At 42.4% G+C, this 15,187-nt stretch overlaps 1 protein-coding gene across 4 annotated transcripts in view; it reads right to left on the reverse strand.

Moving 5' to 3' along the window:
• Positions 1-479: 479 nt before the first annotated feature.
• Positions 480-15,187, reverse strand: part of LOC121551031 (cell division cycle protein 16 homolog) — a 62,334-nt gene continuing 47,626 nt past the window's right edge. For 3 of the 4 annotated variants that reach the window (XM_041863564.1, XM_041863572.1, XM_041863557.1), the window contains 4 exons: positions 14,957-15,018; positions 13,612-13,747; positions 13,344-13,452; positions 480-1,392 (listed from right to left, as the gene is read on the reverse strand). In XM_041863564.1, the coding sequence (XP_041719498.1) occupies positions 1,133-1,392; positions 13,344-13,452; positions 13,612-13,747; positions 14,957-15,018 (567 nt within the window). In that variant the 3' untranslated portion in view covers positions 480-1,132. Of the gene's footprint in view, positions 1,393-10,922; positions 11,047-13,343; positions 13,453-13,611; positions 13,748-14,956; positions 15,019-15,187 lie in introns of those variants that run through there. The other variant, XM_041863579.1, reaches the window with a different exon arrangement.

Below are 15,187 nucleotides of genomic sequence, written 5' to 3' on the forward strand. Positions count from 1 at the left end.
CGGCTGCTTGAAATTCATGGAAAAATGAACGCCCACTTGTTTATCGACCAAGATCATTACTTGGAACAGGAACCATTGATTTAGGTTCTATTCGATGCCATTATGTATTTGTGTCTGTCCTAGCTTCTGTTTGGGTGTGCGTAACTCCCATCAACCATGATTATTTATGAAACTGAAGTTCAAGGGGGCTGTGCATAATGTGTAGTGTGTTGACTTACAATGAGATTTAGTTTTTACCATCAAATTGATGTAGCCATGTAGGTGTTGCATAATTACACAATATTGATAACGCAAATAGGTTGACGAGTTGACACAATGTACTGTATAATTACCATATCAATAACACTAGGGGAAGTTTAAAATATTGGGGTCTGTTGACAAACTTGAGATCTTCATCTCCCTGTCAATGCTTTGAATTATTACTATATCAAGAGACAAAGTGTGCCAGGATTGCAATGATCACACAGAATAAAATAATATAAAAATATAAATGTATGGTTTATTGTAGGAATTACCAGTAAATCTTTTCATCAAAAAGTTCTGGCATTCAGACAGTTTTGTTTATTCAAAGTTAAAATCCACAGGTATGCAACCCACATGTTCCTGCTAGGAGGCAGGGATACAGGGCACAGTCAGTTGTGGAGTTCAAAGGTGTTGCTGCTGCATTAATTCCGTTCAGTCAAGCATCCAAGGACAATGTCTCTGCTTTCCCCACTTTTCCCCATTTCTTCAGACTACCTGCCTGAGCCCCAATTCCAAACCAAATCGCTCACCCCACATCCCTGGGCCCTTGTCAACTTCCCCTTGTGAATCTGAAAGGATTGGATTATTGGGAGCAATATTAATTCAGACAAAAAAATATATATATATATTTTACAATACGGTATTGAGTGTGACGTCGTCTTTTTCAACAAAACCAGTTGGACTAGAGCTCAAATTTATGCAAAAAGCTCTGTCTTACCTTCTATTAAGCTTTGCCTAGTTTCTTCCCCACCGCTTAGGCTACACCAATCCAATAATTTAAAATCCAAGAGGGGAAGTCGACAAGAAACCTAAAGATAAGTGCCAAAGGTCTGGTTTGGAATTGATCCCACAACCGGTCACTACGTCGATCAAGTCATCATCAATGACATCACGTGCTGGTGTCGGACATCGAGGTCTCAAGCATCATGTCGCTCTCATACATGTCACACTCCAGAGGCAGCGAGCGCCGCAGGGGCGTGTCCAACGAGGCCTTGTCCAGATTGGACGGAGGCGTCTCCAGGGCCATGATGCCGCTCTCCTCCAGAAGTGGCGTGGCTCGAGGGTCACTGGGTTCCGTTGACATGTTCAGCATCTTCATCAACGCTGGTGTGCTCAGCTTCCCGCGGACTTTGTCCTTTATGTCCGTCCCTGAAAGACACATATTACTATTAAATGCTGTATATACTATCAGTGTTCAGGGTCTTAACCACCTTATTCTTATAGTCGGTCTGTGAAGAACTCCCTGCTCCCTCAGTCATGAGTTGTGGTATCAAACCGGTGAAAGTCTGCACACGCAACGCTCTCTCCATCCTTTGGATTCCAGCGCAGCTACACTATGGCACCTTTTGAACATTATCCAGTGTTCTTTTCCTATATTTTGAAGTTCTACATGAGTATTTCTTCAATATGTCATAATATCTGACCGTATTATGTCGGTTGTATATATCGCCACAGTTATCCCAAGTTATAACTCCTTGCAACATTCCACCATGTGCTAGCTTGCCTTGCTAATTTATAATGGTTAGCCCTATGCTAGTTACACTACATGACCAAAAGTATGTGGACAACTTCTCGTTGAACATCTCATTCCAAAATCATGTGCATTAATATGGAGTTGGTCCCCCCTTTGCTGCTATAACAGCCTCCACTCTTCTGGGAAGGCTTTCCACTAGATGTTGGAACATTGCTGCGGGGACATGCTTCAATTCAGCCACAGGAGCATTAGTGAGGTTTTGGGCAATTAGGCCTGGCTGGCAATGGGCGTTCCAATTCATCCCAAAGGTGTTCGATGGGGTTGAGATCAGGGCTCTGTGCAGGCCAGTCGTTCTTCCACACTGATCTCGACAAACCATTTCTGTATGGAACTCGCTTTGTGCACGGGGGCATTGTCATGCTGAAACATTTAAGGGCCTTCCCCAAACTGTTGCCACAAAGTTGGTAGCACAGAATTGTCTAGAATGTCATTGTATTTAGGATTTCCCTTCACTGGAACTAAAAAACAGCTCCAGACCATTATTCCTCCTCCACCAAACTTTACAGTTGGCACTATGCATTGGGGCAGGTAGCATTCTCTTGGCATCCGCCAAACCCAGATTCATCGGTTGTACTGCCAGATGGTGAAGCGTGATTCATTACTTCAGAGAACGCGTTTCCACTGCTCCAGAGAACAATGGCGGCGAGCTTTACACTACTCCAGCCAACGCTTGGAATTACGCATGGTGATCTTAGGCTTGTGTGCGGCTGCTCGGCCATGGAAACCCATTTCATGAAGCTCCCGACAAACAGTTATTGTGCTGACCTTGCTTCCAGAGGTAGTTTGGAACTCGGTAGCGAGTGTTGCACTCGGCGGTCCCATTCTGTGAGCTTGTGTGGCCTACCAGTTCGTGGCTGAGCCATTGTTGCTCCTAGACGATTCCACGTCATAATAACAGCACTTACAGTTGACCGGGGCAGCTCTAGCAGGGCAGAAATTTGACGAACTGCGTTGTTGGAAAGGTGGCATCCTATGACTGAGCTCCATCCTACTGCCAATGTTCGTCTATGGAGATAGTATGGCTGTGTGCTCAATTTTATACACCTGTCAGCAACGGGTGTGGCTGAAATAGCCGAATCCACTAATTTGAAGGGGTGTCCATATACTTTTGTGTGTGTATATATATATATATATATATATATATATATATATATATATATATATATATATATATATACACACACATATACATACACACACACACACATATATAGTGTAAATGTACTTCTCTAGCTCTGCCCTTTCTGGCATCTTCATGGAATGTCAGCCATACAGAGCTGTTACCAATGATTGTATATATATATATATATATATATATATATATATATATATATATATATATATATATATATATATATATATGAATGGACAAAGCCATCGATCACGTGACATCATTCATTCCTATGTGAAGACTCAATAGCGCATTGAAGCCAAATGAAGTCGGTTAAGATGGTGTCTCATGGAGACTACATGTGCAGTTTGAGCTACTCCAGGAAGTGACAAAGGCTAGCTCAGTGCTGCCCCCTCTCGTTGAGTAACTCAAATGGCACGCTGCCATTAGCAACTAAATTATAACTTCTGTATGCGTTTTTGTAAAAAATCAGTTCAAGGACATACATCTGGTGTATTAAAAGCAATTATTGGGACGGTACCACGATTGTCTTTGAAACATTTTATTTACACAAAGATTGCCATTTTTCCATTCACTATAAATGGGGGATCCTGTTTTCTGCTAACAATGTCTGCAGTACCACGGTCGGCCTTGAAAGTCTGTGGCTTCAATGAGAGGGGACAGTTGTTCTCCCCTGGCTGTTACAGGGATCTCCCGCCATTTAGTGGCACAATTTATTATGCCAACTAAAAAATATGCATATTCCTTATAGGGTGAATTGCAACTATCGATGGCCACAAGATTAAATCACCAGCTGAGCTCTCGTCAAACCATCAATCAATGTACCTCTCCCTAAAGCGGACGTCGGGGTGTACTCAGTCCTGATTGCTGCCAAAAATGTTCATGACCATTTCGCCCTCTGGTAGATCTCGTTGGAACAACTTAATCCTGCCATTTTAGCAGAATAAGGGTGATTTATCTATTTCACAATCATTCCATAAAACTGACAAAATATTTCATTTCCTCGTTTACCATGGCATATCTACTACTATGGCAATGTAGCCTACCCTACACATTTTATGAATGGAAATATCATGGTGTAGGATATATTTTTTACCGTTTCCGATTTATATGTAATCCATTAAAAAAGGGGGAAAAGGAAATATTCCTGAACTGTAGGCTACACATTTGAAACTAAATCTTGCGTTGTATTTATAAAATTATATTGTATTCTAATAGTTATTTTTAAATCAACTGATCACTTCATATCATTATACGCAGACAATTTCTTAAAATCTAGATAATGCATCTCAAATCACTCCCAACGCATTGAAGAACATAGTTAAAATTCATCTAACCAAAATCAGCCTTACTACCTCTCAAAACCCTGATGGAGGACTACATCTCTACTTACGGAATCGCAATCGTTTCCCATTTTAAATATTTGGGAGTAGATATTTCCTTCCTTAGATAAAACCACTGGCAGAAACTTTCGCAGAACGCTCAAATCAATTAAATCAGACCTCAGTAGATGGACTGAGTAGTGGTCCTCTGTAGCTCAGCTGGTAGAGCACGTCACTTGAAACGCCAAGGTAGTGGGTTTGATCGCTGCAACTCCCGCACAATCTCGGGAGAGGCGAAGGTCGAGAGCCATGTGTCCTATGAAACACGACCCTGCCATGCCGCACTGCTTCTTGACACACTGCTCGCTTAACCCGGAAGCCAGCTGCACCAATATGTCGGAGGAAACACCATACAACTGCCGACTGTGTCAGCGTGCATGCACTCGGCCCAACACAGGAGTCGCTAGAGCATCCCAGCCGGCCAAACCCTCCCCGAACCCGGACGACACTGGGCCAATTGTGCGCCACCTCATTGGTCTCCCGGTCACGGCCGGCTGCGACACAGCCCGGGATCGAACCCGGATCTGTAGTGAAGCCTCAAGCACTGCGATGCAGTGCCTTAGACCGCTGCGTCACTCGGGAGGCCCTCCATTTATGTTTTGAGGTTGGACTTTAGCACGTATAGCTCGTTAGCACGTAGGGCGCACCAGTTGGTGTCACCTCGTTAGTCAGTATGTGTTACACCGGTGCTGGTTGCCATCTTGTTAGTGGGAAGGCGCTTCACCTGTGCTGGCCCAGGTGCTATTTAAGAGCGGCTGGCCCAGTGCTCCAGTTGTCTTGATAGATGTGGAGGGTTAACACCTTTAGTTTGCTTTCCCTATTTTGATTTCTAGACAAACAATCCTTTATCTGATTTCCCTGATTTTGTTTTGCTCCAGCTTTTTGGTTTGCTTCCTGTCTTTAAGTTTGGTGTGGGTTTTTCTTTTGTTTGCCGCCTCTTGGGCAAATTTATTGGGCACTCACGGTGGGTCTCTTAGGTTCCAGTTGTTGTTCTTAGTCAACTTTCAGTGGACACCCCCCCATGAGTGTCTTTCAGAACCCTTTCTAAAACCCCACCTGTTTCATTTTGGTTGTTGGTCAATGACTCTTTCTTAGTTCCCCCTTCTGTTTGAGCGACATTTTTGGTTTTCTTGCTGGGGATCGTAACACCTATAAGTGGTCTTCACTGATTTATCCCATAAACAATGTAAAATACGCTTTGGTCCCATTATTGCTCACACAATTTCTATTTGGTGCAAAATTGAAAAACAATGTAACTGGGAATCAAAATGGCATGCCCATACTCCAATATTTTTCAATAATGTCTTGAGGGCGTGTGCTTTTGCATCCCTCCAATGGTCCAAATGTGGAATCTGTACCCTTGCCAATATCACGGACAGTAATGGTTTGAGAACGTTCCATGATTTGAAAAGAGACATTACCAGGCAACTCCTTTTTTCTATATTTAAAACTTCGGTCAGCTGTGCTGGCCTCTGGGGTCCCTCGGGAAACCCAATTACCAGGCCATCCAATGATGGGATTTATTAATAAATCCCATGGGCTCCAGAAATCACTTATCTTTATAACATTTTAACAACTTTTGGAAAGCTGTTGGCTGGGAGGGGTTGGGAGATTGGGGGTGGAGGCCCACTTTTTTTCTCCATTCTGTATATATTGAATTTAGAATCTCATCAATACTTTGTAGTTTATCTTTTTCCTATTTCGATTTTGTTGTTCCTGATAGGATGTTAATTAATTGGGGTGGAAATGGTGAATGCAGACAATGACCATTTCCGCTGTCTAGTATCAAGATGGCTTGACACCGTAACAACGTCAGATCAGATGGTCTGCTACACTGAACAAAAATATAAACGCAACATGTAACGTGTTGGTCCCATGTTTCATGAGCTGAAATAAAAGATTGCAGAAATATTCCATTCGCACAAAAAGCTTCTCTAAAATGTTGCACCTATTTGTTTACATCCCTGTTAGTATTTCTCCTTTGCCAAGATAATCCATCCACTTGACAGGTGTGGCATATCAAGAAGCTGATTAAACAGCATGATCATTACACAGGTGCACCTTGTGCTGGGGACAAAAGGCCACACTAAAATGTGCAGTTTTGTCACACAACAAAATGCCACCGATGTCTCAAGTTTTGAGGGAGCGTGCAATTGGCATGCTGACTGCAGGAATGTCCACCAGAGCTGTTGCATGATAATTTCTCTACCATAAGCCGCCTCAAAATGTCATTTTTGAGAATATGGCGTACATCCAATCGGCCTCACAACCACAGACCATGTGTAACCACGCCAGCCCAGGACCTCCACATCCGGCTTCTTCACCTGCGGGATCGTCTGAAACAGTCTCAGGGAAGTTCATCTGCGTGCTCGTCGTCCTCACCAGGGTCTTGACCTGACTGCAGTTCGGCGTCGTAAATCGACTTCAGCTGGCAAATGCTCACCTTCGATGGCCACTGGCACGCTGGAGAAGTGTGCTATTCACGGATGAATCCCGGTTTCAACTGTACCGGGCAGATTGCAGACAGCATGTATGGCGTCATGTGGGCGAGCAGTTTGATATCAACATTGTGAACAGAGTGCCCATGGTGGGGTTATGGTATGGGCAGGCATAAGCTACGGAGAATGAACACAATTGCATTTTATCGATGGCAATTTCAATGCACAGAGATATTGGACGAGATCCTGAGGCCCATTGTCGTGCAAATTATCCGCCACCATCACCTCGTGTTTCAACATGATAATGCACAGCCCCATGACGCAAGGATCTGTATACATTTCTTCCATGGCCTGCATACTCACCAGACATGTCACCCATTGAGCCTGTTTGGGATGCTCTGGATCGACGTGTACGACAGCATGTACCAGTTTCTGCCAATATCCAGAAACTTTGCACAGCCATTGAAGAGTGGAACAACATTCCACAGGCCACAATCAACAGCCTGATCAGCTCTATGCAAAGGAGAGATGTGTTGGAGCTGCATGAGGCAAATGGTGGTCACACAAGATACTGACTCGTTTTCTGATCCACGCCCCTACCTTTTTTAAAAAGGTATTTGACAAACAGATGCATATCTGTATTCCTAGTCATGTACAATCCATAGATTAGGGCCTAATGAATTTATTTCAATTGACGGATTTCCTCATATGAACTGTAACTCCGTAAAATCTTTGAAATTGTTGCATGTTGTGTTTATACTTTTGTTCAGTGTAGTTTATTCCGCTGTTGTTTTTGTTGCAACCAAACTGCAAACTGGCTCTAACCAGAATCGAAATAGGAGTGGGAGGCCCCGTTGCACAACTGAGCAAGAGGACAAATATTTTAGTGTAGTTTGAGAAACAGACGCCTCACAGGTCCTCAACTGGCAGCTTCATTAAATAGTACCTGCAAAACACCAGTCTCAACATCAACAGTGAAGAGGCGACTCCAGGATGCTGACTTTCTAGGCAGAGTTGCAAAGAAAAAGCCATCTCTCAGACTGGCCAATAAATAAAAAAAGTCTGAGATATGGCTTTTTCTTTGCAACTCTGCCTTGAAGGTCAGCATCCCGGAGTCGCCTCTTCACTGACGTTGAGACTGGTGTTTTGTGAGTACTATTTAATGAAGCTGCCAGTTGAGGACCTGTGAGGCGTCTGTTTCTCAAACTACACTAATATATTTGTCCTTATGCTCAGTTGTGCACCGGGGCCTCCCACTCCTCTTTCTATTCTGGATAGAGCCAGTTTGCGCTGTTCTGTGAAGGGAGTAGTACACAGCGTTGTACGAGATCTTCAGTTTCTTGGCAATTTCTCGCATGGAATAGCCTTCATTTCTCAGAACAAGAATAGACTGACGAGTTTCAGAAGAAAGTTATTTGTTTCTGGCCATTTTGAGCCTGTAATCGAACCCACAATTGCTGATACTCCAGATACTCAACTGGTCTCAAGAAGGCCAGTTTTATTGCTTCTTTAAATCAGCACAACAGTTTTCAGCTGTGCTAACATAATTGCAAAAGGGTTTTGTAATGATCAATTAGCCTTTTAAACACATGGAATCATGTAGTAACCCAAAATTGTTAATCAAATCAAAGTATATTTTATATTTGAGATTCTTCAAAGTAGCCACCCTTTTCCTTGATGGCAGTTTTGCATACTCTGTTGCTGACAGGTGTATAAAAATCGAGCACACAGCCATGCAATCTACATAGACAAACATTGGTAGTAGAATGGCCTTACTGAAGAGCTCAGTGACTTTAACGTGGCACCGTCATAGGATGCCATCTTTCCAACTAGTCAGTTCGTCAAAATTCTGCCCTGCTAGAGCTGCCCCTGGTCAATTGTAAAACTGTTGTTGTGAAGTGGAAACGTCTAGAAGCAACAACGACTCAGTCGTTAAGTGGTACTGAAGGCGTAAAAATTTTCCAACCTGCCTCTGGAAGCAACGTCAGCACAAGAACTGTTCGTTGGGAGCTTCATGAAAATGGGTTTCCATGGCCGAGCAGCCGCACACAAGCCTAAGATCACCATGCACAATGCCAAGCGCTGGCTGGAGTGGTGTAAAGCTCACCACCATTGGACTCTGGAGCAGTGGAAACGCGTTCTCTGGTGTGATGAATCACACTTCACCATCTAGCAGTCCAACGGACTAATCTGGTTTTGGCAGATGCCAGGAGAACGCTACCTGCCCCAATGCATAGTGCCAACTGTAAAGTTTGGTGAAGGAGGAATAATGGTCTGGGACTGTTTTTCCATGGTTCAGGCTAGGCCCCTTAGTTCCAGTGAAGGGACATCTTAACTCTACAGCCCTCAAACTCAACTGGACCTCTAAGCGTTCCACTGCGTATTTTCATTGTTTTCATTGTATCAGGGACTAATTTAGACCTTGAACACTAGGTGGGTGCAACTAATTATCATGTAGAACAGAAAACCAGCAGGCTCCGGACCTCGTAGGGTGAGAGTTGAGTACCCCTGCACTACAGCATACAATGACATTCTAGACGATTCTGTGCTTCCAACTTTGTGGCAACAGTTTGGGGAAGGCATTGAATATCCCTTTGAGCATGGTAAAGTTATTAATTACACTTCGGATGGTTATCAATACACCCAGTCTCTACAAAGATACAGGCGTCCTTCCCGCTCAGGGATTTCACCATGAGGCCAATGGTGACTTTAAAACAGTAACAGAGTTTAATGGCTGTGATAGGCGAAAACTGATGCTACTCCACTTATCAGGAAAATAGGAAAATGTGGCGCTGGACAACATGACCAGGAAGATTTTAATTTACAGGCCATTTGAGACCCATACGCATTGGGTGCGTAACCCATTAGGGCATCCACCCACGGTGCTCAGAATGCCAGAAATCACAATTAGATTATGGTAATTCATCTTAATAGAACATGCAACTCCTGTAAAGAAGCAGCCAATAAAACGTCATTTTCAAACATTTGCAAAAACGCAATTCGCGGGAAAATGCCATTGTAAACTGCGCACCTGATGAGAGCAGTTCCATATGTGACATAAATGAAAACCTCAGTTAGAAACTTAGAAAGAATCTTAAGATGAAACAACTAGGATGGGTTGCTGATATGACTAGGATTATTCCTTTGGCTTCTGGACAACAAAATAAAGTTAATATGAAAACCAATAGTAGAACAGGAGAAAAAGGCATATGAGGATGTCTTTCATAGGCGTCAGCTAAGGAAGTAAATTTGCCAAATTTACTGTATATATTTACTCCTCTATACAGAAATCAAATCATTGAATTAGTTGAATTTTTACTTTGAGATTGTTACCATTTTAATTAAGATTTTTATGATTAACCACATGACAATGCTCGAGAAACGAATACATTATTGTTCCACGAAAATGCGCACATGAAAATCAAGCATATGAAAAGCGTCCCCAAACTTGAAACTCACGTGCCACCTATTAAGTATTTTTTAAAGAATTGCCTCCACGTTTCCATGGTCGGATTTGCCTATAGGCTACTTTGTAGCAAGGTAAGACATGCCTCATAAAATGTGGTAAAACATTCAGGTTTCAAAAAACTAAGCAGGCCTATGTTTTGAAAATGCATAGTAACTCCAGCTCACATTGTAAAGTGGTGGTGACATTTACATTTAAGTCATTTTAGTCATTTAGCAGACGCTCTTATCCAGAGCGACTTACAGTTAGTGAGTGCATACATTTTTCATACTGGCCCCCCGTGGGAATCGAACCCACAACACTGGCGTTGCAAGCACCATGCTCTACCAGCTGAGCTACAGGAGGCCTGATAGCCTGTTGCCTGCACTTGAATGGTGAATTGGAGATACATTTCAATAAGGCTACCAGTTTATAAGCACTCGGGTATTCGAACCAGCGACCTTTCGGTTACTGGCCCAACGCTCTAACCGCTAGGCTACCTGACACCCACTTTAACTCCGCGCAAATCTCCCATTCGTTGCGTGTTAAGAAATCCAGCGCTAACGTGCAGGTGAGCGTTATTAAGTTCTGCTGGCTCGTTGCAATCCACCCATAATGTTTATCATTGTAATAATGTATTCATTCCAGATTATTATTATTATGCATATTCTGTCCATTAGTGACTAATTGTTCATTACTAATATTGTATTATTTATTGTTTTACAGAAACCACGCACACACTCATAACTACTATTCATCATTCTTCTGGTTTATTGGAATTCAAGTGTTAGTGGTTCACTGGCTGGCAGCATCTTTCTATCAGAAGACACAGGGACTAGAGTCGCACTCCCAGCGCATGACGCGCAGAGTCCCTGAGACAAAGAGATACTATTTCTTAAAGCCCCATACAGTTTAAAAATAAAATACAAAATGTAATCACTATATCTAATAAATCACTGTTTATTTCATGAATATATGTATCATTTATTTCTCTGAGCCTCCCATTTGCCATTGAAATGTTCAGTCTGATCATGTGGGCATGTCGATAATGTAAATATATTTACATACAGTGCATTCGGAAAGTATTTAGACCCCTTCCCTTTTTCCACATTTCTTCATGTTACAGCCTTATTCTAAAATTGATTAAATATTACACAATATCTACACAATACCCCACAATGACAAATTGAAAACAGGTTTAGACATTTTTGCTAATTTCTTAAAAATAAAAAACAGAAATACCTTATTTACATAAGTATTCAGACCATTTGCTATGAGACTTGAAATTGAGCTCAGGTGCATCCTGTTTCCATTGATCATACTTGATATGTTTCTACAACTTGATTGGAGTCCACCTGCGGTAAATTCAATTGATTTGACATGATTTGGAAAGGCACAGAAAGGTCCCACAGTTGACAGTGCATGTCAGATCAAAAACCAAGCCATGAGGTCGAAGGAATTGTCCATAGAGCTCAGAGACAGGATTGTGTTGAGGTACAGATCTGTGCAGCATGGTGGTGGCAGCATCATGCAGTGGGGATGTTTTTCAGCGGCAGTGACTGGGAGACTAGTCAGGATCGAGGGAAAGATGAACGGAGCAAAGTACAGAGAGATCCTTGATGAAAACCTGCTCCAGAGCACTCAGGACCTGACTGGGGCGAAGGTTCACCTTCCAACAGGACAACGACCCTAAGCACATAGCCAAGACAACGCAGGAGTGGCTTCGGGACAAGTCTCTAAGTGTCCTTGAGTGGCCCAGCCAGAGGCCAGACTTGAACCCATCCGAGCTTGAGAGGATCTGCAGAGAAGAATGGGAGGAACTCCCCAAATACAGGTGTGCCAAGCTTGTAGCGTCATACCCAAGAAGACTCAAGGCTGTAATCGCTGCCAAAGGAGCTTCAACAAAGTACTGAATATGGGTCTGAATACTTAATTTCTAAAAACCTGCTTTGCTTTGTGATTATGGGGTTGTGTGTGTAGATTGATGAGGGGAAAAAACTATTTAATCAATTTTAGAATAAGGCTGTAACATAGCAAAATGTGGAAAAAGTAAAGGGTCTGAATACTTTCCGAATGCACTGTACACAGCCCTGATTGGCAGGCTCTAGAGTCTAGACTATCCTCAGTTACTATCCACAGCTCTTACACAAAAAGGGCATCATCATTTTCACAGTTTGAGTGTTATTTCGACCTCATTAACCAGGTTTCCATCCAACCTTTTTATGCAAGTAAAGTACATGTCGGATAATTTTTTTATTTTTTTTACGACAGGCCTGATTTAAACATCAAATTCGTCAGTACATTTTCCAAACGTCAACAAAACAAAATATGCTAGACAAAGTGGGATATTTTTGTCTGTAAAATTAATAATGCGAGAAATGGCATTATGAGCAAATAGATATAATAACCATCATATCGAAGTAAACTTGTAGTCACGCGATGACTTGGTGCGTTCCTCCCACTACGACTCAGGAAAGCATGCAGTTTATTTGGCTACAGATTCAATAAGTTATCACAGGGTGGCGAAAGTGCACGGTGAGGACCTTGATGCTCCTTTCCAATAAATAGAGGGTCTTCTTCTGGTGACATGATGATCGATGTTCGGCTGCCATTTGACAACTAAAAATAATCTATCTTTTGTGCATAATAATCTCATCATGTCGGCTATACCTGCACCGTATCTGCGAGCTGTTGGCTAGAGCACACGTGCCTATACCAGTGGGCACACTTGCTAAAAAATGTTTTGTGACAAATGCGATGGAAACACATTTAACTACATGGGAATTTCACAGCAAAAGTTATTTTTATGTGCACTACATCACGCACCGCCTTTTATCCGCAACAAGTAAATTTGATGAAAACATCTCTGGTTTGGAAAATGCATGTAGATTTTAGAATATTCACATGAAAATATGTTCACCAAATGGATGGAAAACCAGCTATAGTGTGGAAATATCACGTTTTTAACTGCACTGCCCCTTTAACACATGTAATTCACCAGCAAGGCACACGCTAGCAACTACACTCAGAAAAAGCAAAACGGAAAAGTTAAGTCAACAGTTGTTAAATGCCTTGCATCAAGTCTGTTCATTGTTAGAAATATAACAAATACAAGTTAATATTTTTTGCATATTTGTTCTAGCATGGGTTGCAAAAGAAGTCGTTTTACCTATGTAGGAAGTTTGACCTATGTAGGCATCCGTGTCTCCAATGTACATCTCAATGCAGTGGCCGAGCATCGTCACAGAAAACGTGTCATCTCTTTTAAGACCGAGTGCCTGTCAGAAACGGAAGCAAAACTCATAAATTGCTGTAATAATAACATACAAAGAATGTATAGCAATATTTATTCAACATGTCACACAGGTTCGGTGTCAACGGATAAAAAAATGTAAATGAAAGAAAAAAAGAAGAAAAAAACCCGGAATAACCAGTACCGTGTGAAAGTAGTCGATGGCGCTCTCGAAGTCTCCCATGAGGCTGTGCACATATCCGATGGCGGAGTAGGTTGAGGCGTGCTGAGGGATGAGAACCAGGGCCTGGCGGTGGTACTCCAAAGCCTGGTCATACTTCCTATTGGAGGACAGAACCAATCAGACAGTTCTCCCAGAGCCAAACTAGAGCTCTACCTGGTCTGGGTGCGTTCCACAGGAGGTTGGTGGCACCTAAAATTGGGGAGGACGGGCTCCTGATAATGGTATCAAATACATCAAAACACATGGTTTCCATGTGTTTGATAGCATTCCAGTCACCGTCCTCCCCTCAGCAGTCTCCTGTGGTGTGTTCAGAGATCCAAAAAATTATGTTACCAAATACTATCCCCTCTCAGACCTAGGTCCAAATAGTCGTCGTTTTCAAATTCACCACATAGGAAAAACACCCCCATCAGGTCTTGTACAAATCAAATACTGTACCATGTGTATGTTGTTCGCATGGGTTTGACTTAACGGATTCAATCAATTGGTCAGTAAACACTGCAGTCCTGTTAAGAAGCCTTTATTAAAATAAAAACAAAACATGAACTGCAAGGTGTAGATTACCAAAGATGGACCTTTACATAAAAAGTACCCAAACCTTTTCAAAACTGCCACTTGTACCGCAAAGCCTCTCCCTAGATCTGCTGAGTGGCTACTAGGCATTATTCATGAACAGGTCTACGCATGAATACTCAATTAGAGTCCTACTTCTACAGACGGACTGAGGAGAGCAAGTGCGTGTCTCTGAAAATAGTCAGAGGAGAGAGAAAGAAAAAAAGAGCGGGAGATAGGTCCTCTCATTACCTCGAGCTCTCCACCTGAAATACCACTCAGGTTAATTTTGGATCCCTGTCCTTTAACGTGGTACCTGGAAGACAATAGAGAAATGCCTGCCTACCTAACCCATAAGTGTGGTGAGAACAAGGATAGGACAACAACTATGATGTCATAGGAGAGATGCCAGTCAGAACTTCCATTCTGTTCAGTTCCGTACCCTCAAAGGGAATGTCACAAAGCCAGCTACAAATATTCTGGATTAGCTAAAACTAGCTAACTTCAGTTTGTTCCACATTCTAGCTCAGGCTTCATCCAGATCACAAAAGGTGGATATTTATCCAACACCTGCCACTAAATGTCGCACGTGGATAGCCCAGCGACTTACCTAGGTAAACGGTGATGCCATCTTCATGACAACGTTGAATTCAGAATAAACCAAAGAGAGCTCACAACTCATCATCCCGCTTCGTGACATACCCCTCTGGTGTCCTGATGAGGAAACACATGCCGGGAGGATCTCCATACTCACTTCAGTTTTCGACAAACGTGACCCAGGTTGTTCAGGAGAGGCTCCCACTTGTCCACAGTTACCTGATAAATACAAAAGCTTGAAAATCATGGAAAAAATAGGAATGTTTGCATTGAAGATAACCCTTGGGGGGGTATAGAAGATAATGACTGGGGTCATATTTTTTATCATAGCCCAAAGGTGACTTATTCAATTCTTTAAATTTGACAATCTAAATAATGGTTTAGTGTT

This window comes from Coregonus clupeaformis, chromosome 40 (genome assembly GCF_020615455.1).
Source record: "Coregonus clupeaformis isolate EN_2021a chromosome 40, ASM2061545v1, whole genome shotgun sequence".
NCBI classification, from domain to species: domain Eukaryota; kingdom Metazoa; phylum Chordata; class Actinopteri; order Salmoniformes; family Salmonidae; genus Coregonus; species Coregonus clupeaformis.